The 26,598-nt window shown below is 42.0% G+C and overlaps 1 protein-coding gene across 5 annotated transcripts in view; it reads left to right on the forward strand.

Moving 5' to 3' along the window:
* The window catches only part of GPATCH8 (G-patch domain containing 8), a 57,257-nt gene that overhangs the window by 10,571 nt on the left and 20,088 nt on the right, over positions 1-26,598 (forward strand). For 2 of the 5 annotated variants that reach the window (XR_012676889.1, XM_075171207.1), the window contains exons 2-3: positions 6,466-6,540; positions 14,670-14,742. Coding sequence is in view for 1 of the 5 variants with exons in the window: in XM_075171207.1 (XP_075027308.1) it covers positions 6,466-6,540; positions 14,670-14,742 (148 nt within the window). In the remaining 4 variants the exon portion in view is untranslated. Of the gene's footprint in view, positions 1-6,465; positions 6,541-14,669; positions 14,743-20,416; positions 25,374-26,598 lie in introns of those variants that run through there. The other 3 variants (XM_075171208.1, XM_075171209.1, XM_075171210.1) reach the window with 3 other exon arrangements.

A 26,598-nucleotide genomic window follows, 5' to 3' on the forward strand; every position in this document is an offset into this window, starting at 1 on the left:
TTTTAGTGCTCTTAGGCATAGGTGCAGGGTTTTATGCTGGAGTCTTTTCTTATTTTACTCTGTTCACACCGTTAAAGGTGTCATCCCTGTGACTTGTGGAGCAGGCAGCGTTTTCCCCAGGTATTCTTATTCTAGGCTCTTCGTATCCGACTTCTCTTGGTTTTTGTAACTTACATCATCTGCTTTCATATTAATACAATGCTTGTGTAACTGAGCTCATGTGTTGAGCAGTAAGTGAAAGGACAGCTGAATGAAGGCGTTCTGAAAGAAAACCATTGCTTTCATGTCTCCATTATACTCCTTTGTTGCAGTTTTCTCCCATCTCTGTATGAGAGCCGTGTTTCAAGGTTTGGCCTAGCTACTGAAATGTAGACTGCCACATTTACTTTTCGTTTGAAATAATACATGGATAACTTAGGGCTGTTCATAAAAGAAACCACTAATTCCTGTCAGGAATGTGCATTATACGGAATGTATTCTGAACGCTGACATCTTAATATCCCCTGTGCTTGGACAGATTGGAAAGAGCAGTCCAGTAATTAATATCCGGGGAGGTCTAATAGCCTTGAAGCAGCTGAAGTGATTCATTGTTCTTTCCTCCTTGTGTTGATGATGCTGTAGGTGACTTAGTAAATGCAATGCTCAGAAGTCAGGTCTGGTTTTGGATACACCCTTTTCAGGAAGTGAGAGGGAAGGAGAGAGCATATTTTTCTTCTGCCTTGTAGTTACGAAGATGCTTTTAAAAGTTCCCCACCCCGGTAATATCTGTGTGTCTTTAGATGCTTTGTCTTTGTCCATCTTAATGGAAAGGTGCCTCATGTAGGGGAGAGGATGAATTCTGTGATACTAAACTTACTCTGTGTCCTGGTTTCAGCTGGGATGGAGTTAATTTTCTTCCTTAGTAGCTGGTATAATGCTGTGTTTTGGATATAGGATGAGAATAATGTTGATAACACACTGATGTTTTAGTTGTGACTGAGCAGTGCTTACACTAAGTCAAGGACTTTTCAGCTTCTTCTTTCACCCTGCCAGCGAGGAGGCTGGGGGTGCACAAGAAGTGGGTGGGGGACACGGCTGGGACAGCTGACCCCAACTGACCAAAGGGATATTCCACACCATATGACATCATGCTGAACAAAAAAACTGGGGGCAGTTGGCTGGGGGGGGCACGGCCGCTACTCAGGAACTGGCTGGGCATCAGTCAGCAGTGGTGAGCAATGGCATTGTGCATCACTTGTTTTGTATATTCTTTTATCATTATTATTATTTTCCCTTCCTTTTCTGTCCTATTAAATTGTCTTTATCTCAACTCATGAGTTTTACTTTTTTTCTGATTCTCTCCCCCATCCTATGGGGGAGGGGTGAGCGAGTGGCTGTGTGGTGTTTAGCTGCCTGCCGGCTTAAACCACGACACTGATAAATGGGCTTAAATCAACAATTCATTTCACTTGCATTGAGTCATTTATTGGCAACAATTCTTGCTGCTAAAGATTTTGGGATGAAAGTGTGATTAAGTTCTTAATTTTTTTTTTTTAATTATACTGACTGGGTCTCACTGCAACAATATTTGAGACCTTGTGAGTAAGAAAAAAACCAGCAATACTCTTTTCCCTTAGCTATTTAACTTGAATTGTTTCAGAAAATGCAGTGACTCAGCTACGTTTAATCTTGGACAAAATAGCATTTGTTGGGCCAACAATCCAAATAAGGGAGAATAGGGGTCTAAAATCCTGCACGGAGGCAGCTTTTGTTAGTTGATTTTTCAAGTGCTGTATTCATAACTGGGCGGTTAAGTGTGTGAGGCCTCCAAGATGTAAGGTTTGGCGAAGAGCTTCATGTGCAAAGATCAAACAGTGGGAAAGTGGAGGAGAGAGGAGAGGACATGTGACTGTGAGTAACCAAAATGGGTAGTTAGCCAAAGTTCAGATGATATTACACAAAGAATTACAGGACACAAACATACTGGCTCCTGGAGATGAATGCAACAAGGAAACTAAATGGAGTGCGCGGTGTATAATAAGGAACGTTTAGATGTTGAAGGGTTGTCCTTGCTTCTCATCTAAGTAGTAAAATATATTGAATTTCAGTACGCTTGTAGTGAAGCACCTAGCATTGGAGCACTTGCTGTAGCACAAAGCAATAGCAATAAATGATGCTTAAGTGGAAGCCTCTCATCTTCTTTGCTCTGCTATTTTAGGATGGAGGTAGCATCTGTAAGAAAGTGATATATGCAGGGCAACACATCTTGTTTTACAAAGCAGAAGTGAGAAGGCCTGATACAGGCAGCTTTAAAATGGAGGGGCAGAGGATGAGAGGGAGAAGGGCACTGCATTCATCCTTGTCCACGGGAGTGGGCGGAAACTTTGTCGTTAGCTAGCAGGGCCAGAATTTTACTGTGTCCCTATAATAGTCGTACAGGGAAGAAGGTTTGGGAATAGGTTTTGAATAGTACTGGTTTTAATGCAGCTGTTATTCTATGGCTTGGTATCCATTTTGTAGGGATTGAATTCTTCTTTTCACTTAAAGGTTTCCTGTGAAGAGGGAAGCATCCCTCAAGCCTGCAGAAGACACAGATCAAAATCATATTAAAATGTGGTCTGTGCTTACGGTTCATGTTTGCCAGAAATGTAGTTTATTCTCAACAGATTCAACATTTAGGGTTTAATTAATTGTTAGATTTAAATGTTATTTTGCCTTCCCCTGATTTGTTGTCTTAAGATACAGCAAAACAGAAATATTATATGGATCCATTCGATGTGCCAGGCTGAAGCATTGGAAAAGAAGGAAAACAGATGGAATTCCCCCCAACTGGTTCCTTAGCCAGCTCCAGGGATGAGGAGGCAAAGGACAGACTGTGCTGCCGCCAGTCCCACAGAGTCCCGGCTCCAAAAGGCCTGTGATTGCCACGATAGCAGACAGCGTCGTCTTAACAAGCCGTTTGTCGTGGCCCTGGAAGCGAGAACCATTTTTCTCCTTGCTTGTTAGGCACCATCAGGCTGAACACGCGCATAAATTTGACCTCAGTATGACTGTTGGATTATCCTCCTGCTTTTTTCCAGGGCGAGCTACTTTATGGTGGAAGGGAAATTTTTCCTTTATCATTTGTTTGAAGTATTGATAAATAAAGTACAGTCTCTGTGATGGGTATTGATTTCAGTTCAGTTTGGACACTTCGTTATTCCGATGCCTTAAATTACCAAGCCTGTAACAGTCAGCTTCCTAATAGAGCCAGCAGTTTGTCAGCGTCCCACCAGGGCTTGTTCCCGTGTGCTCGGGTGACGTTTGCATGCCCAGGAGTTCAAGGTGATGGGAAGCACCCAGCCTCTTTTGAAAGCTCTAGTATTAGTATTGCTGCTGTTTGTAAAAACAAGCAACCCCTCCCCGCTCCCATGACAAGCAACAATAAACCCTGGTTTATAAAGTAGATAAAAATAAAGTAGATAATAACACACCCGCAAAATATATATGTTAAGTTACACACCCCCAAAAAATATATATCTATATTTTAAGTAAAAACCAAAATATATAAAGTGGATAATAGTGGGATCACTAGAACTTAGAGAGAATGGCTTTATTTGCTTTCTGACTTCTTTGCATTTGGCTGTGACATAATGAGTGTTCAGTCTTTCGCGTAGTTTCTGGGAGGAGACATTGTTTTTAAGCACCGAAGAATCGAGTTGTAAAGCCTCAAATCAGCAAGGCGTGCTTTCAGACTGGAATTGACCCTTGCCTTTGTAAAAACAATTTTAAATGTCTTGGCAGGCAGTGCGCTGAAGGAGACGGTGAGTAGGCAGAAATATTTTGCCAGCTCCAGGTAATTTAGTTGGCATATTCTGAGCTATCTGCAGGCAGCAAATCACATTGTGAAATTAGGCGGGGGGGAAGCATGTCTTTGTTTTTGCTGAGAGCGTTTCAAGTGTTTGTTAACTAAATGTTATGTGGATTTAATTTTTTTATATATGGAGTCTTAATAATGTGTTTTCACTAGCGTTCAGCAGTCAACAGTGCAAATTCATTAGCAGCCTGTGCACTCTTGACTGCTTTTGTTCTCTTGGGCACTACTTTTTGGGAGGCTGGGCTTCTGCCGTTGAGGCAGGTTTTATGTTGTCTTCTCCCTGCTGGGCTCCCTGACTTCACAGCGCACACGTATGCAGTCTGTACATCTACACTGTGCCTGTCTTCAAGAATTACTAGCCTTTTTAGGCAGCTCAACGACACTGCATGTGCATGGTAAGTTTGCCTTCAGCTTGTTCATTGAAGGCTGTCCAAAAAAAATGGATGGGAGTGGATTGCTGCCTGCCCGTTAAGCCCCAGATTTGCTCTGGAGAGGCCGTGGGAAAGAAGACTACTGGGAGCAGAGCGTGGCCTGGGCGAATTATCGCTGTGGACGGCAGATGATGTATAAGGCTGGCAGTTGGGGCACCAGCATCAAAGCACGTTCTCTTGGCAACAGGTTTTTGTCAAGATGGTCTCTTGCAGATTTGCATCACTGGATACGAACGCTCGTTCCAGAGGATTTTTGGAGGCTGGTGCCTGGCTTGTAAAATTCCAACAGGCAGTCCGTTACAACTATAATTTGCTCTTTCGCATGCTGGCTTTCATTAAAATTCTTGCAGAAGAAAAAATTGGTGTTGGTAGGAAGGAGGAGAGTGACAACATGTTTCTTTTGGCAGTGGTGCTAGGTGTTCCTGCTCAAAGTAATTGCGGAGCTGGGATGGAAATAAAAACTGCTGGGTGTTTGGTGTTCGCTGAGCAGCCAGAAGGATTTCAGTGGCACTGCGGGGCCTGGGAGAGGAATAGTGGGTGACAGCTGAGGCCTCAGCACCTCCTGGGGTTTCACAGGGCTGTGACACTGAGCAGTGCCCCGGGAACGTAGGAAAGCCCGCTGAAAAGCCACCCATTTGGTGGCTTTTGTGCTGATCTCAGCTGTAGGCATCTCTCCTGTTTGATTCTGAGTTTGCAGCTAGAAAGTCAGATTTTTTTCCTTTCCAGGCTTGTGCTAGCAATTGTGGATATTAGTGCTACACCATGGACCTATTGAATGGCCAAAAATGGTTCACCATGTTTGCAATTTCAGGAATTTGAGGTTTCAGAAACCTCAGAAATGACAACAGAGCTACAACAGAGAATTGTTTTTTCCTGAAATGGCCATTCACACTGGTGGTGTTCCAGCACCAACGGTTATTCTGGAGGACAGAAACTGCCATTTGCCTTCCTAGCTCATGAGCCCTGTATGCTTAACGTCTTGGCAAAAGCATGGGAAGATTGGATTTTGCATTGCAGATGCTTTAGTAGGGTTGCTCGGCTCTAGTCTCCAGTGGCTGTCATTGGTGTGTTGCACTGCGCTTACAAGGCACCGCTGGACAGGGGAGAGGTTGCCGTGTTCAGAAATCAGCAATCTAGAGGTGTGCATGATGTTCGTTGGTGGAGGCTGGGCACACTACACCATAATAACAATCCTATTTAATTTTGCTATCTACTTTAATTATAATACGTGGCCAGTCTATAGGACTAAAGATGTTTCATGGGGTTGCTCTGGGAGTGTGAGGAAGCAAGATGCTTGGATTTATCATTCTTGGTAGCGTTTTCTTTGCCGTGTGAGTATCTGCAGGCTTTATTAGTGCACTTCCCCGTGTATCTCTTGGTCCGTCTCTCTTTCCTCAGACGTGTTCCTCAGTCCCGTCATTTTTTGTGTAGCAGTTTTAGGAACTGTGCTCACAAATGCTTTAAGCTGGTGCGTTTGGAATAAGCAGTTCTGTGTTTGCATCCTGGCATTCTTGGTGCCACCACATGTGCTTGTGTGGCTGCGTGGTCAGCTGGCTCGGGGGGACTGCTCGGGATTGAAACGAACGGCTTTTTTGCATGTTGGAGGATCACTTCCGCTAACAGTTCACTGTGCAGCTGCCTAGATTCAAGGAAGGGGCTGCTTCAGACCATGAACAAGTGCTGTGGGCACGGGGAGGGGTTTCATTTGGTACCACTGTGGGGTTTTGTTGACTTAAGGTGTGTGAAATCACATGTATGCCTCAAGCAATTTGGATTTCCTGCTGCAAGAAAAGCCTTACTCTTCTTTAAAAGAGAAAAGACAACAAAAAAACCCTTTATAGTGGTGGTGGGGTCAATTCCTTCTGCTTCTTGTCCTGTGTGGTTTTAAGGCCAGCACTGGTGCTTGTGTTCAGCATTTTCACAGACTTTCTAAAGAAAAAAACCCAAAGTATTGTCATCGTAAGTTTGATATTTTGCCAACTTCTGTAGTTTATGATTATCATCAAATTGGCTTAGTTTTTAGAATAATTTTTTTTTGTTCTTATAGCCTATATACTGAATTGAGCCTGTATTTAATAAGTTCATTTGTTTTGCTAGCAAAATTATATAAAATACAATGCCGTGTACAAACCTGAATCTTGAAACTAGACTATTGGAAATGTGTTCTGCCGTAGAGCTAACAGTGATCTTCTCTTACAGGGCAATCACTTTGATCAATACGAAGAAGGGCACCTGGAGATAGAGCAAGCATCTCTAGACAAGCCTATAGAATCGGTAAGATATATACTTATCAGCATCATCAACCCACCAAAAATTAGGCCGTGATCGGATGGTACTTGATGTGAATGCAGTCAAATTTGATAGGAGTGGGGCATCTTTTTGTCAGTACAGGGTTAATTTCGTGTGGTAAATTGCATGCTGAGATTAAGTGGGCTTGGGATTTAATCTTCAAGTAGTTCTCCTAAAACTATAGGTGACTCTAAATTTTAGTTCAACGTGGTATTTCAGAAATTATTTAAAATAATACATTCATTCATAGATATTTATTTTGTTAAGTGTTTATACTTTTGGTTGAAGAATCAGTTTAATTCATATGTGAACCTGATGGAATAGCGTAGTAGAATATATTTTGATCCTTTTTTAGTTTATATTTTTGGAAAACTACTGGTGTATTAAAGAAAGTGTTAGAATGACATCTGGCAGTACGGAAACACGGATGCATTACAGTATTAGTACAGCAGTCCTTCCCCATGAATCTGAAACTGCGCTGTGAGTTTCTTTAAAGTATTGCTTTACGTTGAATTAGGTGTGGAGAGTCCAGCCATAAGATGGGGAAGAATTAAGTTTTGTTTAGTTTTACCTTTTTAAGCTTTTTGGAGCCTTTAATTTTTTCTCTTTGCAAAGCATCTTCTGCTAGTCTCAGGCACAATACCATGTTCAGCCTAAACTGGACCTAAGTTTGGCACTTAGCTCTAGCTAAGTTTCATTTGCAGTTTCAGTATGAGAGCGAGAAAACTTGTAGTGAATAATGGAGGGTCACTTAGTGGTGTTCTGATTAAGACTAGACTTTTGTTAAGAAAGTACTTCTCAAGCATTTCTTTTCCCTATTAATAATTTAAGTTCTCTGTTAAAGTTTCTTCATGTTAGTCTGCACTTAGAAGAAACTTAGCAAAAGATCAATATATATTTTTTCATTCATGTGTAGGTTGGTGTTGTGTGTGTTTGTGTGCGTGTTAGATGTTTACAAAAAATTTACACAACTTGGGGTGTTCGACATTTTTCTTCCGCAGCAGTTGGCCCATATTAGCTAAGCAGCCATGATCTGGTTTGTATTGCACGGTCTGCCTTTTTTAATTTCTTCTCTAGGGTTTCCTTTCCCCCTTCTTATTTCTGTTCTTCTGGTCCAGTGAACACTGCATATAGTACCTACTGTCTTAATGTGCTGGCATGATGCTAGATTTAGGCATGGCAGTAATTGATGACGCATGAGATAATGCTGCAGAGATGGGAGTTCGTATTCAATGTTCTCCTGAATACTTCGATCTTACGTTGTGATATGGTGATTTTAGTTACAATACCAAGCTTGTGTCCTTATGTAAATATAATGAGAAATACTTGCTGGTAGCCTACTCTGTGCCACGCTGGAAATTAGCATTTTAAATAATTCAGGACACTACTTACAGACTAGGCTAGTTATCTGATTTCTGAAAGTGTTTTCCCAAACAGAGGAATAGAAGTGGTCACAGATAACATCTCTTTGGTGTTCTGAAGGGAGCGATGCCTGCAGAAATACATAAAATGTGAACGAGTACACTGGACCCAACAACACGGGCACACGGACTCACAGTGCAGCTTGGATAGTCTGCAGATGTAATACTTCGTGGCAGTTTGATTAATGTTGAACTGCGGCAGAAAAATTAGATTCAATTACGGCTTTAATATTTTATTCATATATATATCACCATCCAAATATCGGGACATTATTAATCTTTACAACTTTTTGTAGGTTTTAATACGTACAGTTCAGCTTTATGGTTAAATTTGAAAACAGCTTGATGGAGAGGACAAGAGAATGGCTTACCTCTTTGAGAGGAGAAAGAATTAAAACCTCCAATTGTTCTTACTTCAAAATCCAGTTTGCTTCACCCTTCTGTTGTCTGTAATAAGAGAAACAAGCATTTGAGGTGTAAGACCCCTAGCCTGGGACATTAAACTCTTGGAAGGAGTCACAGAGCTGAGTATGTTCTGCATTGTCACATCAGCTGTGATCTGTGTCGGAGCACGCCTGAGCTGGCTTCGCGTGCTAGTCCCAGAATTTAAAATCTACAGCTGCTGCACAGGGTGGTTTTTTGTCTCATGAACAAGCCTGGTGTCAGAAACTGCAGTCAGAAACAAACCGATCACTTTTAAAGTTAATCTTCACATCATCTTCATTAAGTACATTGTTGATTCTTAAAAGAAAATCTGTAACTGGGAAGCATAAATAACTTTGTCAGTTCCTGGCAATGATTTTGCTTCCACTATTAATGACCTGTGTGCTTTTTAAATTGGCAAATTACACACATTAAAAGAAGGAATGGTTTTCTTGTCAGAGTTTAGTGGTGTATCTCTCCTGCAAGATTTTTCACTAGGAAAAAGGTGTTTGTACTGCTTTTTCTGCCGCCTTGTATTTTATGCTGTTTGCTCCCCTGGAAGCGGGTAACATCCTTGAACTGAAATTAAGAGGGAAGGAGTAAGGACAAGTATATAATTTGCAAATACCACATGTCTAAATATTTGCAATATTAACATTTATTCACAAATTGTTTTATGATCCTTAACCAGTTCTCTGTTAGCAATTCAAGTGACCTTTAAAAAGGAATCTGCGCAGAGTAATGAGTAAGAGCCTATGCTTCATATTATGGAAATAGTTTGGATGACAAATGTCTTTGTGCGAGGAAGGGTGTTTATAGCAGATCAAAGCACTTTCCAGCTAAAAGTTTAAAGTTCGGTTATTCTACAGACTGAAGAGTGTATTAAGTATATTTTCTTAAATGTGCTTCTTGCAGCTTCTCACATCTTAGTGATATGAAAACGCTTTAAAGTCTAAAGGTAGCTTGCATTTGGAAATCCCAGGGGGCAGAGGGTTTCACTTGAAGTATACATTTGACAATCACCGCTAAATGAGATCCATCTCTGCAGCATTATCTGTTGAGAGGTGCTGACTGTACTGCTACAGCATGCAACTCAAAGGTGGCTGGAAAAATAGGTTTGGGAGTCTACAGATCATTACAATGTTGAAACGTGTCCTCAATTAGCGTACTAGTATTTTTGTTCCTGTGGAAATCCTGCTTTGTACAGCTTGTTTAGGCCAAAGATGTCTGGACTGAAACATGCGACTATAACCAAAGTACATTTATGGAGAAGAGAGCTGACACGAGCTAGTGGATGTACGTAGCCTAAACGAGAAGCCAGCTATTTTCCATTACTAAGTTGAAGAAAATATTTCATATCAATGGTCTCTTCATAGCTGCAAATACTGATATTTCCCCCCCCTTCCCCTCCCCCAGTAACATTTTTTGTTGTGGTTTGAAAGATGCTGCACTTACACTGGCTGTTCACGTCAGTGGAGCCACTGGTGTCTGGTGTCCTTGAAAAATCAGAGCACTTAACCCTTTTTTAAATTCAAGAAGCTGCATGCATTTGTTTTAAAATATTTTAAGTGCACTGAGTTCAGCTACTCGAATGGGAAGTCACAAAGTATTGCAGCTTTAATAGAATCAGATTTCCTTCACGTTAATCCCTTATTTCTACTTGTTTACTGAATCTTGTTGCTGTGAATTTATGGTTTTCTTTGTCCCAGCAGTACAGATGAAGTAGGGGGATAGCAATACACCCTTAGAGCCTACACAAGACGGCAGCCCTTTCCCCGTGCAGGCAGTATGCATAGTGTCAGGGAGTCGAACCAAGCTGTCGCCTGTTGCAGGTTGGAGGCGAGACTGCGTATCACCCACTTATTCTGGAGCTTGTTAGTTTGTCCTTGTCATAACTAACAAATGTCCCTTTCCCCCCCTCTCTCTAATTCTGCTCAGTTACACGAGGAGGTCCTTGAACTACACAAGGTTTCAGGCTTCAGTTGGTAGTTGTTTGACGATCGCAGGCTGTTGTAGATGACTGTACGAGCTGAAGATGGGTTTTGTCGCACTGTATATCTGTACAGATCTGTGGACTCCACTAGTTCCAAAGTGTAATTTGATGAGGCTGCTGATTTGACATTTAGCAGTAGCCATATGTGGACAGCGCTATAAATAATGTGCTTCTTGAAGCTGAATGGTGTAGCATTACTATTTGGCTTTTCTCTCTAGTCTTCATTGTGTCATCTGTAGTGAGCTATAGGTTTTGTTTTGGGAATCTTTTCAACCTCTTGTTTGCATGGGTTCACCCAGTAGCATCCGATCCTTGCTTATAGATTCCTCAATACACAGTCAGCACAGCTTACAATCCACTCAAGAGATGTATGGTTCCTGCCGATGCTGAGAGATGAACAATGTGAACACGATACCTGGGGTGGCGTGGGGATCTTCTTGAAAACCTGTATTAGGCAAAACTAGTGTTTTGTTTTATCCGTAGTGCAGCTCAATCCATCGACTACGGATTATATCCCACATACAACATCATCAAAACTTTTCAGTTCTTGTATGCATCTTTTCATTGTATGCTATGCCAATTTTTGTCTATTGGCCAGGACTTTTGTCAGAAATTTGTGCTGGGGATATCCTGGTACCAGGAATCACTGATACGTGTGGAAAGCAATCAAGGGCGTCTTGGCAGGGCACAGGATGGGGAGTTGGGGAGGCCAATTTGAGCTGTTGGAGAAGGTTACTTTGGATGAGATTTTCCAAAGTAGCTTAGCCAACTCCCGTGACGGTTTGGTGAAGTCAAGACCTTTACATTTCCTACACGCTTTTGCAAAAGTTACGCTTCATCTGTAAGGCAAAGTTCCCCATCTGTAAATAGAAATGATCACTACTGAATAGCTCCAAAGTGGTGAAGGTAATGCCGGGAGGAATAAATTTTTCCATCAAGACCCTGCCGAGCTACTCTGTCCTACACTGAGCATCCTGCAACCTGGTGTCCAGTGTTGTCTCCATGACTGTTTGCCCAGACAGATAGCGCTGCTGTTGGGAGTAGTTTGGACGGTAAATGAGAGCTCACTTGCTCACTCAAACACCTATTGGGAGACTTATTTTGGCTGCCTCAATAACTTTTATTGTGGCTGTAACGCAAGGAGCTCCAAAACGATAGCGTAAGGAAGTGAGGAGACTTGTGCCAGCCTCTCCTCTGGGAAATGGGGGAATTTCCTCGTTGGGCTGTTGGTGTTTTTGGTAGATGGCTGCAACTCCTCCTGTAGGAAAATTGCTGTAATGTGAGGATAATTTATTCAAAAAGAATGACCGTTCTTGACATCTTGACAGGAAATTTGGTGTAAAAAAAAAAAAAAGACGTCTTTTCTATGTGAAAGAGTCCACACTTTTACAGAACTTTCACTTAAAAATGCTTTTTAAAAAAAAGCTACCAGCTGTTGCAACATTTGCTGCCCCACGTCAAATTTTGGTCCTAATATCCCTGGCCACTCCCCAGGCCGACAGGCTTTGCAGGATGGCCCTCAGTGGGAGCCTAGCAAGCCCGGCCTTCCATAATGTAATTTTTAGGGCAGCATTTACGCTGAAGAACAGTCCTGCCAGTCTGCCTCTGTGAGAGATCTGTGATAGTGATTTGAAATGGAGGAAGAAGGTAGAATGTGGCTAGAAATGGTCGTGAGGAGACTAATGACTAGCTCCCAACTCAAATGTTAATATTAACTCATGGGGTTGTTCTCCCTATTCAGTGAAATAGAAGAAGCTCCGTTTCAATTCAGTAATATTTAAAATTAGGAAGTAGTTTCACTGCTTAAGCAAACAAATGGAAGCAATCGGGTGAGGAAAAACACCCCCTTCCTGGGAACCGAGACAGGATAATGTTCAGGCGTAATTCCAATTTATGTCAAACAACTTGCGACCATCCTCTTGAGTGGTTTTGTAAAAGTGGTGCTAATGTGTATAACCCTTCTAAATTTTTCTTTTTTCCCTTTAACATTTGTTTACCCCTTCACTGTGTCAGTCACAACACACTGCTCTTGAATCTCCCAGCTGGTCTTGACTTGTTGAATTTATTTTATGCTTTCACTCTTCTTTAATAAATACATTACTTGCAAGCAGTGAATTGAAAACAAAGCAAAAGAAAAACTACCATTAGTGATTGGACAGTTTCTTACTTTGTGTTACATTTAACTGTTCTTTTGACAGCCCAGTTTTTAAAGCCAGGTTCGTATGGAAATGCTTTCACTCCACTTGCACTGCTTTTGGAAATAGCATACTGCTTCATCTGTCTGTTTATTTTAGTGCATTCATAACACAACACAGTCAGCACAATGTCTCATCTCCACTTAGCAAAAGATTGCAAAGTACTCCTTGTCCTTTTTTTGAAAATGCAGCCATTTTTGTCAGCACCGGCTTTTAAAATCGGATTCAACAATCCTTTGTCAGATACAGTTGCAGTGCTAATGGTAGAATAATTAGTGCGTTATCCACAAAACCTTTGAACTTCGGGCCCCTTTTGCATGAAGGACTGTGCAGTTGTTGTGGCCGTTAGAGAAACGGTCTGCAGCAGATATGTTTGCAGGTAAGTTTTCCTACGCTTCCAAACCGATAGTCTTCTCCATGGTGTTTGTGGTTGGAATCCATATTTGTTCATTTTTCCTTTTTTTCCATATACTGATTTAAGCTTTTGTAATCAGACATTTCCTTACTTCTCCTTTTTTTTAATTATTTTTCCATGTAGCCCTAATTATGGTCCTGGGGGAGAGCTGGTAGTGTGGGAAAGATACACACTGTTGCCTTGAAAAATACAGCGAGACGAAATGTCTTGCTTTACTGATGTATCAGAAAAAAAATTAAATTTATACTTGATAGAATCTTTTTGAGGAAAAATGTATCCATGCAGCCAATATCTTTGGGAAGATTGTGTCTTTCAAGCTGATTCACCAAAGTTCTGCAAACCGTGTGGTCATTTTCTTCAATGTGGAGTGAGTGAAAAAAACACTGCTATTCTGATTTCTGTTGACGACTTGGTTATTTAATTAAAGAAACCTGCAGCATATATATCTTTTTTTTTTTAAGATTCCATGTACCACCCAAGGTTACGGATTCACAGCCTGTTATAATTCAGGATATTTGTGATATCTTGAGTTATGGTTTGCCTTATGACAATTAATAAACAACAAATACATACCTGATTTTTATTTTTTATGGTTAGAAGGTGAACACGGTCCTAACCGAGAGTCCTTCTTTGAGGAGTTGACAGTTGGTCACTGCTAGCAAACTGGTGAACTGATCAATAAGGGATAAGCTTGTCAGCTTTAGATGGTTACAAGGGTGCCGTTAGCACTCTTGTTCTTTGGGGGAAGAAATCTTGCATAAAAACATAATGAACTCCACGCAGAGCCCTGCTCAGCCCTGTTTTCAAAAGCTGACACTTAATTGCTGCGTCAGTACATTTCCACTTATTCCGAAATAGCTTTTTTTTTTAGGAAGATGAGACATTATGCTTATTGTTTCCCCTACATGCACTAATGGTTCCTTGCTGTTAACTTATTGCTAGGCCTGTTTCATTCTAACATCTTAGTATTTTTGTTAGTTTACATGTGAAATGCATCACCCAGTCTGTGCTTGAGCTCATTTTATTTAATTGATTTTTTTTTTTGTTTTACTAACCTCACTGTTTTTTCAGTTTTAATATTGGCTGCATGCTAGTTTATATATATATATATACATATATAAAAAAACCCAATCAAGTCTAGCCTGGATTTTGCTATGATTGTGTTTTGGTTTCTAGTGGTGGGGCAGTCTTGCACTTACAACTTACTCAGTATTATAAAAGCCTGACACACAAACAAAATGACTAAACACGTTGTAGATTTTCTTTACAAAAAATCTTAAGTGGTGCTGTTTAGGTGATGGATATGATTGTATAAATAGCTTGATTTTATGCTTTTTACTGTCAATTTTTATTGGTACACTTTATTTTCTCCCACATTGCTTTTTTTTTATTATTATTTATTTTAAACGTGATGCACAAAAGTTGCCCAGCACACCATCAGAAAGTGACCATCCCCGATACCCCATCCCCCTGGAAAAATTCTAGCCAGCAATTTTTGACATTTGTCTTTCCCTTTTATTGGGCATATATTGCCTTTTCAGTAGCATTTTTTTGCATGCATATATATGTAGAAAATCTCTTGCTCATCACATGTTTAAATGTCAGCGGGAAGGGAAGAATATATTATTGGAATATTTTTGGTTTGTTTTCTCTGTTCTGTCTGTCAGGATAATATTGGACACCGCTTACTCCAGAAACATGGGTGGAAGCTGGGCCAGGGATTGGGAAAGTCACTGCAGGGTAAGTCCAGTAGCTTGTGTCTGAAACATTCAACACCAGCTTCAGTCTTTAACAAAATTATTTCTGCTTTTTGTTCCTAGATTAGATTTTCTTTCCATTATTAATATATCCAAACAAATGCACTGTTGAGTTTCATATTTAGCAATTTGCAAGTGGAAGCTGCTGCCTCACTTATTGGTACAGGTTAGACATGATGTGTGTGTGTCGTGTACGTGTAAGAATCACCGTGTTTGGCCTTTTTGGAGGGAGGTGAATTAACTGCCTACTTACTAACAGGTAGTTGTGCAGCTTCTAAAACTATAATGATATTCTGCTGGCTGGATGCTTTGATATTAAAAGAATTAAAAATACAAGCTAGTTACGATGATCTGTGTGCATGTTTCACAGTGGTGTCAGAAGCCATTAGAAGGCGAGTAAAAGGGCCCACTGAAGACTGAAGGTGGTGGCAGAGGTTCTCATGGATGGGAGAGGCTCACTTCTAGTTTCTCCAGAGGGCTTTCATGGGCTTGACTTATTTCTATTCCCCAGCAGTCTATTTGTCAGGGATTTAGCAAATCTCCTTGAGACGCCGTAGTGCTGTTGAACCAATTCACCTAGTCCTCGCGCTGTCTTCAGCCTGAATTCTTCCCGTCACACTAAATCCCGTGATTTAAATTGAGCCAGTGCTGCCCAGTTCACATGGGTGGCTTTAGCCGTTCCCCTGGCCAGTAGTTCCTGTTTTGCAGAGGTCCTAGCCAGGGTGAAAGCACACAACCCTGTTAGGTTGAGAAAAACTGAAGGTAGTGCTTCCTATCAGTTACTCCTCATGAACTGCCTGCGTATACGGTGTCTGCCCTTGATACTGGGAGTGAGGTGCTCAGTATTTACAGCAGGCACGAGACTCTGTGCTCGCACAGTTTCTGTAGAAACCTCTTGAAGTGTTTGAAACTCAAGCGCGCCCCGAGTTCCTCCGAGTAACTTACTCGTGTTCCCATACCCTTAGTCTGAAGACCTGGGAGCTTGTAATTGGACTTCCATGGCCCTACAGTGAGCCCATTAGAGAGATCAGTATTTCTGTGCTGTGGAGGACTGTCGAGAGGTAATGAGTTCTCTGAACTCTTGGAATGCATATTAATCTCTTGGACTAAGGCACTCTAACTTCTCAGGCAGGACTGCGTTGGTGGTTAATGCTTCTTGCTTCCTCTAACATGGTTTCATTCGAAATCCTCTGGTTAATGCATGGCACTCTTACAGTCCTCTCGTGTCCCGTGCTGGTGCCAAAGCTCAGGCCGTGGTTGTAGTTGTCACCTCTTGGGCTTCTGCTTTGGCATGGCATTCACTGGATGTGTAATTTGGTCTGTTTTCTCTTTTGGGTGCCCTGTATTGCTCTGTGCGTCACCAATGTGGAAACACGGAGACTTGAAAGAAGCTAAAGCCCTCTCCCAGCCCCAGCCGGATTCAAAAGCACAGCCCCAAGGGGCCCTGTGCTGTGTGATGTTGCAGGCACTGACGTGACGGAGTAAACAGCAGATGACTGTACAGTCTTGAGTTTGAGGCAAGAGGGTGGTGTCACCGTGTCCTGAGGACAAGAAAGCCAGGGCTGCTCGCGGGGTTGATCAGGCATTTGCATGTGGATACTTGTCCAGATTTAGATTTTCCCACTGTGCATTTCGAAGCGTTGAATCTGTACTGTATCTCTTACTCACGTATTATTGAAGCTCTGGTGATTTGAACTGTCTGAAAACTACAGACGAATTGTGGGTACGGGCTGTGAGGGTTTTCCTGCGCCTCCTGCATTTTAATAGAAATGCAGGAGTAAAAATAGCCTGTCTAGTTTAACCCAGATAGGTGCTGAAACCTTCCTAACGTAGGCTTTGCAGAGCGTGCAGTAACTGTATAGTGCCTGTCACCTTTCGGAAGGAAAGCAGCGCCCTGTCCATCTGACAGACAGACAAACAGCCTCTCCGGCTGAGGTGGAGAGGATGCGGAGGAGCGCTGCTGCTCCAGTTTCTGCTCGACAAAGACATCAATGCCTGTGGCATTGGGAGTGTTTAATTCGTTATCCAGTGACCTTTTTATATGAATCTTAGATTGTCCCAAAATCCAAATACAGGCTGCCAGGAAGGAAACATTTGCATCCAATTTTAATCTTATTCTAGGAGTTTGAAGAGTAAAGTCACTTGATGTGCACTGAGAATGGAAGAGCAAAACAAGAAAGTTACTCCCCTCTTCCATGCTCCCTTCTTGTTCAGAAAAGACCAGGAGAGATTTCTAAAGAGATGTAAGGATAGCAAATGCGGAGCATCTCCGTTGTTAACTCCACTTGCTTCGTGCTGTGCTTGAGCCTAAAATCTTAAACAGCCTACGGTTAAGAGGTGCAGCAGAAGCAGAACCACTTCAAGTAGCTGTGGATATGGTATCTGACCTCCTGCATTTGGCTGCAGAAGGCTTTTGCAACAAACCCTCAAAAACCTAAATTTTGGGTTACATATATGGAATTGATACTGCATTGATCTTTTTTCCATGTGGTTGGCTTTAATTTAAAAGGAAGTTGATGAGTTTGGTGTGCTTATTTTTGTTATGTAGCTTTTAATTCTAGATGTTCATCTGAACTGAGGCTCCCTCTTTAGTTTCAGTGAATCTGAAAGTTACGCTACATTATACTTGCCAGTCATAAATACTTATTTCTTTTAGTAAGGCCGCTACGTTGTTGTTGTTCAACAAGAACTTCACGCTGCAGGACTGTACCGTTGTGATGGCTTCCTTCGCGTTAACTACCCACTGTGGATATAATCCAGTGGTGAGCGTGCTGAACTGTTCCTCTGGATGGTAGCTGGAATAGCCTAAAATTCGCACTTGCCAATTGCTGGTGTTAAAAATGTGCTGTTGTAGTACAAAGGTACACAGCAGATTGGCTCATTCTCTGCAAAATCTCAGCAGCAGAGTAGTTCTGTACCTACCGGAGCTGCTGCCTTGTGGTGTAACTCTTGTTAACCAGGCGTCTTTGTAATGCTGGCGGAAGAACTGAGCTACTTGGATAAGAGAGCAAGTAATCCATGTCCTTAATGACGTAGCTGTCGTAAGAGGAGCTGTTATTCTAACTGTAATGCATCTGCATTGTTTTACTTTAGATGCCTATTGAGTGGAGTATCAGACAGGGATAGTGCTGTTGTCTCTGACCATGCGAGTGCTAGAATACTGGTTCGGAGAAGCTCATAATGAATTCAGCAGAGTCGTCCCTCTGCTCATCTCTTCTCCTGATGTTTTTCACATTTTTTCCCACAAACAACTTGTGTTATATTTGGAAATGATGTTTCAACTTGCTAACAGCCAATGAATATGAAAAAGCAGAAGAGGGGGTTGCTAGCTGACAGGGAACTTTTTTAATCTGGAAAGTATGGCTTGGGGAACCACTTTTCTGTGGAGATTGTGTGATGTTTTGTGCTCAACAAATGGGAAAATTTGGAAAATGGTTGTAGACCATTTTCTCTTTGGGGAGAACACGTGTAATTGATAATCTAGAAATCTGTGGTCTACTGAAAAAAATAAAACTAGCGAAAGATTAAAAATGCTGGCTGACCTTCATGTGAAGTCCTGTGCTAAAAGAGACTGAGGATTGTGAATAAATCAGGAGTTACATAAGAGTCAGAAGGGGAATGAGAGGGCTGAGTGAGATCTTGAATTCAAATACTCTAATCTTGGAATAAGTATTTCGTATTAAGTTGAAGTATTATTATGAAAAGCATTGAGAGATTGACATGCAGAAGTGGTATAATTTTAATCATGTATTTGAAAATATTTTTATGAGCTCGTCACATTTTCCCTGTGTTTCCAATTTTTTGACAATTCTTGTTTAAAAAAAAAACCAGTTGTGCTGAAAACTTCTGTTTTCTCTTTTGGACTTGTGTGTTTAGTATGAGGTAATAGTACTCTAGAGGTATAGGTGCAAGACTAAAACCAGTAGTTTAACCTCATGGAATTAGACTAGGGAAAACTGAAGAGAGTAGGTGAGCGCTATCCTTAGGAAAGACAAAAGGCTATTAACTTGCTTTGGCAGAAATGATGGGAATATGTGACTTCATTTGATGCACTCGGAAAGAGGATAACATGTAGGACACAGGATGAAATGACCTAGCATTTCAGACTGGCTGATGTTTTTAGATGGCTCTCTGGGATGAGGTCAGGACTACAGCGTGTGTGTGGTGGGGAATATCTGGTAAATCTGGACAGGGTAGACCTGATAGCTAAAAGCAGGCAGGCTTTAAGGGGTCATTAATGCCCCCATCTCTGATATTGCTGAGCTAGTTCACAGCCATCCTCCTGTTCTCATGGTTATCCGGCTGCTTTCTCTGTCGTGGAAGGAGGGTGGGCAGCCCTGAAGGGATGGTTTGCTGCAAATAGATGTGGTTTGGAGAGTGCAGACTGGTCGGTTAGGAAGGTTTGTCTGATGTTTACTGGTCACATGGAAGGGACTCTCAGGAAGGATCGACCAGCTTTGGTGGACAGGTAGAACTCATACTTAGCTAGTCGCCCCATGAATGGGTACTGGGTAATAACTGTAATTATTAAACATACTTTTCTTAATTTTCCTTTTTAAAGTCCTCTCTTACGGAAATGTGTTTGACTTCAGCCTTGATGCTTTAAAAATTGCTCCAACACCTGTACAGAAAGCAGTTAAGTGTCCCTATAGCACCAGCTATCTCCCTTCACACACAGTGTGTGGTGTGCATTTAATTTGATACATTTAAAAGCATTGATTTAATTCACGCTCCCACAGTATTCCCAAGACTGGGATTATCCTGGTCTCTTGTGGTATCTCTGAGAAGTGAATCAGAATCTAGTATTTTGCTGTGGCAACAGACAACATGTTTTTGTCATGGCATAGCTACTCTTAAGTATTTATGTTGTTGAATCAAATTGTTTAGATAATTTGGAGTTTTTGTGTAGAACTGGAATTGAGCCTTGAAACTTTATGTAAGTTTGCTCCTCGGTTGTCTGTAGGGGACTAAGGCAGCCCTTTCATCACTTGGTTATTGTTGTGATGAAATGTTGCTTGGTGGGATACTGTTTTGTACTAGTACTTGGGTCATCTCAGTTTTGGAAAATAGAAGCAGCAGGTGGCTGTGTTTAGAAAAGGCAGGTCGGTTTTGGGGCAGTTAGTTGAAGTAGCAGTAGCTTTACCTGTAGCCTTTGGTCCAGAAGAAATGCCTTCTGTCCCCTGATTCCTATTCCTATTTAGTAAGAACTTCCTTTTGTTTGCTTATGTTTTTAGCAAAGTTTTGGCATCGTTTCAGCACGACTGTTCTGAAAGGCTGGTTGGCTCTTCCTGGAGAGCAGCAATGCTAATGTCATGCTGCCGTGGAGGAGGCAGGCTGCCTGCAGAGCCATGTTCAGTGTCCTGGGGGCTCTTGGCAGTGCCGTGTAAAGCTGTGAACTCCTGCCTGCATGCTGCTTCTCTTCCACTCAGGCTAAAAGCGATAAACCCTTTACAAATTGTCAAGACAGCGCTGTTTCTGTTGATCAAGGTGTGCTGCAAACTCACGGTATAATTTGTACTGTGACACATAGACAGCAGCGGTTACAAGTGTGCATAACAGAACTTTTGATTTTATTTTTATCCTTTCATGAGCATATAAATTATCTAACAAGGTAGTAAAGTCAGGTATGTCAAATTTGTTAGAAAATGCTAGAATTCAGTTCCTCTATCTAACTGTATTTTTGTTGCATGATTTTCAATTAAAAAAAAGCACTAGCGGATTTCTGCTCTGACTTGCAAATTCTGTGACGATAAATATAGTCATCGTTCCCTGCCCCCCTCCCCTCTTCAGTTATACTACGAGGCAGTTCTTATTTGGCATGTTCTTCACATGACGAGCTCTTGTTTTCCCTCTTAATATCAAGGCTGAGTAGAGTGAAAGAACAGAATGGTCTGAAAGAAATGCTAGAAGATGTGCAGAGAGGAGGAGGGCCTGCAGGTGAAGAAGTGATCCTGTGGCTAAGGCAGGAAATATCCTTTCTCTGGCAGCCTCTGTGGTAATTTTCATTTCTGAGATCAAGCTCACTAAGACTCACTATTCCAAGACTGTGTCAGGTGGCCGCGAGTGATGCACACTGTTTTCTGGATGCCGGTTTCATTAGACGTGTGGGGAGTAATAAGCGGAGTTTTAACCACTCAAGCAACTGAGATCAGTCGCAAATGTGATCTCTTGGCAGCTGCGGCTTGGAGAAATAAACTCAGAGTTTAAATTCCAGAGGTCTTGAATCCTCCCTCTGTCACCAGTTCGCCAAATGGCTTACAGCTAATATATTAATATATTTTTTCCATTTGTTAAATCCTCTGATCTCACGAAGGCAGACAGAGTAGATGTTTGTCAGGCCTTGAGAACATGGAACAATGGGCATCTGAGAAAAACACCACGAGGAAATGAGGAATGTTATATTTCTTTTTGGGTTTTGAAGCTTTGTAATAAATACAAGAAAATATGGAAGAGAAAGATAAAAATATTTAACAGTGCCTTTATTCATTAACTATGGAATGATTTGGCAGTCTTACCCAAGAAATAGATGTGAACACAATCTTATCTTCTTGTATCTTAACATGTCCTCATGGGAACCTGAATTCTGGCATAGACTAGTGTTTCCACGCTTGTGTTTGCATCATAAATCATTGCAATAGTTTTAAGACTAATATTTTCATGTGAAGTTAGCTTTGAAAAACCTGGGCAATGTGGCTTTGAAAGCCTGCTATCATCACACCAATCTTCATTACCATGTCAAAATCCACAAGACCGCAGACCTAAAGGAAGGGTTTACTTAATGCCTTGGTCTCCTTTGGGGGAAGCAGTTGCCCCCTTGTTTGCTTTTGAATGTGCAAGATCCTTCCTTCGATTACGGGTGATAAGTTTATGGGTTACTCGAGTGTGTGTAGTCAATGAAATCATTATTCTTTCAGTGACACATGCTTATTGTGACAGAGACGGCCTTCTTTTGGTTTGGGATCAGGCTTTATTGCCCTTTGTGTTCATATAATGTTAAAGCAGTTTAATAAAACCGTGAAGGATGTGTGCGTGGGAAGCAAGTAGTCATGGCCGTGCACAACCTGCCCCCGCTCTTGCAGAGTAGCATTAAAACAGACAGGGCTCTCTAGCCCTTTCCACTTACCGGATGAAGTAAGTCAGCGACTCTCATCTCTGACTTCTATTCTAGATCAACCAAGATTTATATTCTTGCTCTAACGTCTTCCATGTTGTTCTTTGACACCGATCATCATTTGGGTTAGGGATGTTTTTTGGCCCAGACTCTGCTATATGCCTTCCCTTAGAGAAGTTCAGGGAGCTCTGCTTGGTTTTCTGCAAGTGTCACCCTTGGCTTGTGTGTCTAAGAAAGTTTTGAGGTCCTGTTTGCAGTTTTCCCTGTGACTGGGGCGTTTGCAACTTGTCTTTCGCTTGTCATTTCTCTGCTGCTTAGTAAGGATTGAGTTCACAGTGCAGTTTTTGTGTACTCGGAAAGCAGTTTCTCCTCACTGGGACTTGATGCTTGTCGCTGAGGATGATAGATGTTTCAGACTTCATTTGAATCTCTTGATTGTTTTTGACCCCTTCCAGAAATTTGACAGAAACAGGATGACCTTGCAAATCTAATTCCCAAAGGAGACCAGGTTAAAAGGTTGCCCTTGTTTGTTTGTTTGCTTCTTGCAGCGATCAGAACAAGCTTGATAACGTAGTTTCATTTTTAGCCAGCAAGGAGCACCACGGAGCACGCCAAGGCTTGTTCACCTGTAAAAATTACTGGATTTCCTCATCTCTCCCCTCTTGGTGTACTGAATGAGGAGTCTGAATTTTCAGCGTGACAGCTGTTGGGCTATCGAAACATGCAGTAGACCCAGGAAAGTTTTGAGAGCTTGCAAAATCCTAATCTTTGAAAATGGAACTCCTCCCTCTCTCACCCTCTGCACAGAGCCAGTGTAGCTGGATGGCGATCACGCCCTGTGTCTGTGGCGCATTGCTGCGGGCGCTGATACCCGGCTCCGGGCACCTATTCACCTTTCACAGCCCGCAGCGGGGTTTGTACCGCAGGTGACTAAACAAACTGACCTTTATCCACCAGAGCAAATCCAGCGATGTGATCATGAAACTCCCCAGTGCTGCCTTCACACAGCCGTGTTTCTAACCTCTGCGGCAGTCCCTTTCCAAGAGCAATTAAAACCTCCTAGAAGGTTGTCTCTTACCCTGGTTTTGTTTTCGGTTGTAGCATAAAGATAGCAAATAAGTAAAAATCCTCTGTGCTCAGAGAGGTCACGTCCCATTGTTTGTATCCTCTTGAGATGCTTAGTTCATGCAATTCTCCTCCAATGAAGAGTGTGATTTCAATCAGTCCTCTAGGATTATATCCCACAAACCTTCTACCTGGGAGGAATTTCTATTAAGATGTCAGCGTAGTGAGCAGGATTAAGGCTGTTCTGTTACCTCTTGGTGCTTACGTGCTATACATAAGTGATACAGTGAAATATATTTGATTGAATTATGTCAATGCATAATTTTGGGGGTGCGTCTTTTTTTCATTGGGAGCATCCTGTTCTTTGTCTCTCTTTAAACAGACCTTCAGAAGTGTTTTGTATCTATTGCAGTGCAAGACATTGCTGGAGGGAGGAGTTCTTCTGAATCTGCGAATTGTCGATGAAAACTGTTTTCTGTTTCGACTGGTTTTTTTTTTTAAAAAAAAAAAAAAGATAAAATGTGCACTAGTGTTGACAACGCCAGCATTTCTAGACGGGCTCAGATGGCAGGTCCATCTGGTGCAGCGTCCTGTTCCGAAGAACAGAGCAGCATCTTCCCGCTGTGTCCGGAGACGGAGCACGCACCTTGCGGCTGGCAACTGTGAAACGATAATCCTCTGCATACGGCACGACTTGGTGTCTGATACTAAAGCCCCGAAGCGTTAGGATTAATTCTTTTCCCAAGATTTGTTAATTTATAGCACTGCTGGCAAAGTATTTGCTCATATCCAATAACGTTGTGCAACTAAAAAGGAGTGAATTTGGAGAAGCCTGCCCGGCGAGGTGCTGCCTGCCGTCTGCCTCCTCCCTGCCGCTGGCCGGTCCCTGGGCAGGCGCGGGGCTCTAGGAAGGGGGGCGGCTCTCGGGGCGCATTTGGGGGTGAGCAATTTTTCACAAGCTGGGAGAAAGGTTCCCCTATTTCTTTGGGAAGAGGAAAGCAAAACAAGTATATCTAGTCAGTTTTGAAATCTCATTTCATTTCTGAATTAAGGAAATAATTACAAACTTAATTTACTTTAAGAGATTGGATTTTCTAAGGTGCGACTCTCGTGTAAGCTGTTTGTTTTTCCCATCCCGCTTGAGATTTGTCCTCTCCACAGAGGTTTTCCCCTTGCGTGGAAGCGTTTTATACAATAACCCTCTCTGCTTTGGGGTTTGTAACCTGTGTAATGTGACCAGTCTGTAAAGGAAAGAGTTTGTGACCTGATTCAGAAAGAAAATAACTTTTCGGGGTTGTAGGGGGACAGGGCACGGACACAGCTTTGTGTTCTGCATGATGTACTGCAGGGGGGGCTTAGTTGTCGATGTGGCAGTGCTTGCAACCCCGCATAGTGGCATGAAGCGTAGGAATTCTTGCCCTTTCTTGAAAGCTCAGTTTTTCCCTTCAAAGTATGTCGGTGTACCCGAAAAGGGTCAGCAGGAACCCTAAACCTGGGAGTCCCACAACATCTGAGAACCTCCTTTACATGCTGGTAAAGATCCCGTTGTCATGCACAGTAGCTCTGGAATAAATTTTCTTGAGGAAGTTCTTTAAAAGGAGAACTTAAAGAGCTTAACTTAAAAAGTCCCATTTTCCCCTTTGGCTGTTCTCCATCTTCCGCCCAGCCCGCTTGGCAGTCAGCGGGGTGAGAGGTGGCCCTTTGGCAACACAGAGCCCGTTCCTTTCCCGCAGCCGAAGTGGCTTTCCGAGGACACGGAGCGAGGCTCCCGCGGCCCCGATGACCCAGCGCTTTGCCCGGCAGCGTGTCCTGCTGCCCTGGACGGAGCCATGGTTTGGGTGGTGGGGATGAGCACTGCTGCCCGTAGCCGTGTTACGTGCTCAACGTGCTCAGGCTTGGCATTTGTTGGCTGGATGTTGCGCTGGGCGGCTGCGCCGGCCGGCTGCTGTGGTGTTTCATTCGTAATGAAATAATGGTTAAGTTTAAAACAAAGGCATTGCTTTTCGCATTGAATATTTCCCTTTTAGCTGAAAACAGAGCTCCTTTTGACCCAGAATATTTGTAATTGCCTTAAGATCCTGATTTGTTTCCTTTTTAAACTGCCTGCTTAAGTGTGCCTCAGTGCCTCTTTTAAATTGGGCCGTTGCCAGGAGCTCAACCTCTTCCAACACCCAAAAATTTCAGGTTGCGAGCACAGCTCTGAACACCAATAACTGCTCAAAGTCTACCCGCTCCCTGATTCCACAGGGCAAAGCATGGTGATGGGGTGGAGGGGTGAGGAAGAAGCCTCATATTTTTTTTTTTTTTTTAACCCATCCTACCTGCCTACTACAAACGGCCTATTTTCTGCCCCTAATGGTTTCTGCCTAACAAATGGTGTTTCTTTTTTACAGCGTTATGATCCTGGACTTGTTGTGGTGATGGTAAACTTAGCAGTGGTAATTTTTTATTTTCAGACTGAATTACTCCTTTTGTCATCAGTGCACCAATATGTTAGGCTTACTTTCTCTGTTGTAGCCATCATCCTTCTGCTTGGTCTTTCATTTTCCTTTCCTTTCCTTTCTTTATGCACACTTGTCTGATCCTTGTTCATTAAAGGGTATTGCTAAGAAGGGATGTTTCTGTTTGTGTTAGAACTGCCAAAATCAGTTTAAACATAAATTTCTAATACTGTCCAAACTTGATTTTTTTCCCCAACACGATGGGCACTAGCACTTGCTACTGCAATTTCCAAATAGATTTTGAAAACAAACAAACAAACTTTGACTGCCTTAGAAGGCAAAAGTACTGATGCATTGTTTGTACGCAGGGGTTTACCAGGGCAATGAGGCTGCATCAAAAGATCTCGATTGCTGGAGAAACAAACAAAAAAACAAACCCAAAAACAAAACCAAAAAAACCCGACCAAACCAAAAAGAAAAAACCTTGAAAAAAAATTAATATAAATTGTTGGCACTTGCTGCCAGCCATTCCATTTGGGTTCACCACTTACCAGTAAATCCCTGGCTGAGACGTTATGAAAGTGATATTGCATTTAGGAAGTCATTTTTATAACCTGTCTTTAATTTGGTCCTTTTGCTAAAAATTGCAGTCACTGCTTACTTTATTATACCATTGGGCGTAAGAGAAACATTTTCAAACAGAGAATACTTAAAATACACAAACGAAAGCTCAATTCAAAATACTATTTCGGATCAGTGTCACACACTGGTTTTGGACTTGGTGGATATATGCCTGTCAAATTTATGGGCGTATAAACAAAACCATAAAGCGATTAATTAAATGGACTTGTTTCTGAAAGAAAAACACATGCCTCTGTACTTTAAGAGTTAAAAAGACACAAGTCTGACCAGAGTAGGTTCCCTTTGAGGACTCTGTGGAGTCCGAGATCTGTGGACTGTCGCTTTTGCAGGAGTTAGAGAAAGCTGATATTGGAGAAGAGAGAAGTCGATGCCTATACAGGTTTTCTGAGGCAGTTTTAAAGACTTTAACCTTTTGCGCATGTGGATAGCAATGGAAAATTTTTGGCATGATTAAAACCTGTAGATCTTTTAGCCCAAAGGTATAATATATGTGTATGTGTGTATAACAAAACAGTTGTTTACACCAAAACAAGAGCAATAATAAGGGAAGTAAACATTCTGTTTTTTTACTCAAGGTATG

This window comes from Calonectris borealis, chromosome 22 (genome assembly GCF_964195595.1).
Source record: "Calonectris borealis chromosome 22, bCalBor7.hap1.2, whole genome shotgun sequence".
NCBI classification, from domain to species: domain Eukaryota; kingdom Metazoa; phylum Chordata; class Aves; order Procellariiformes; family Procellariidae; genus Calonectris; species Calonectris borealis.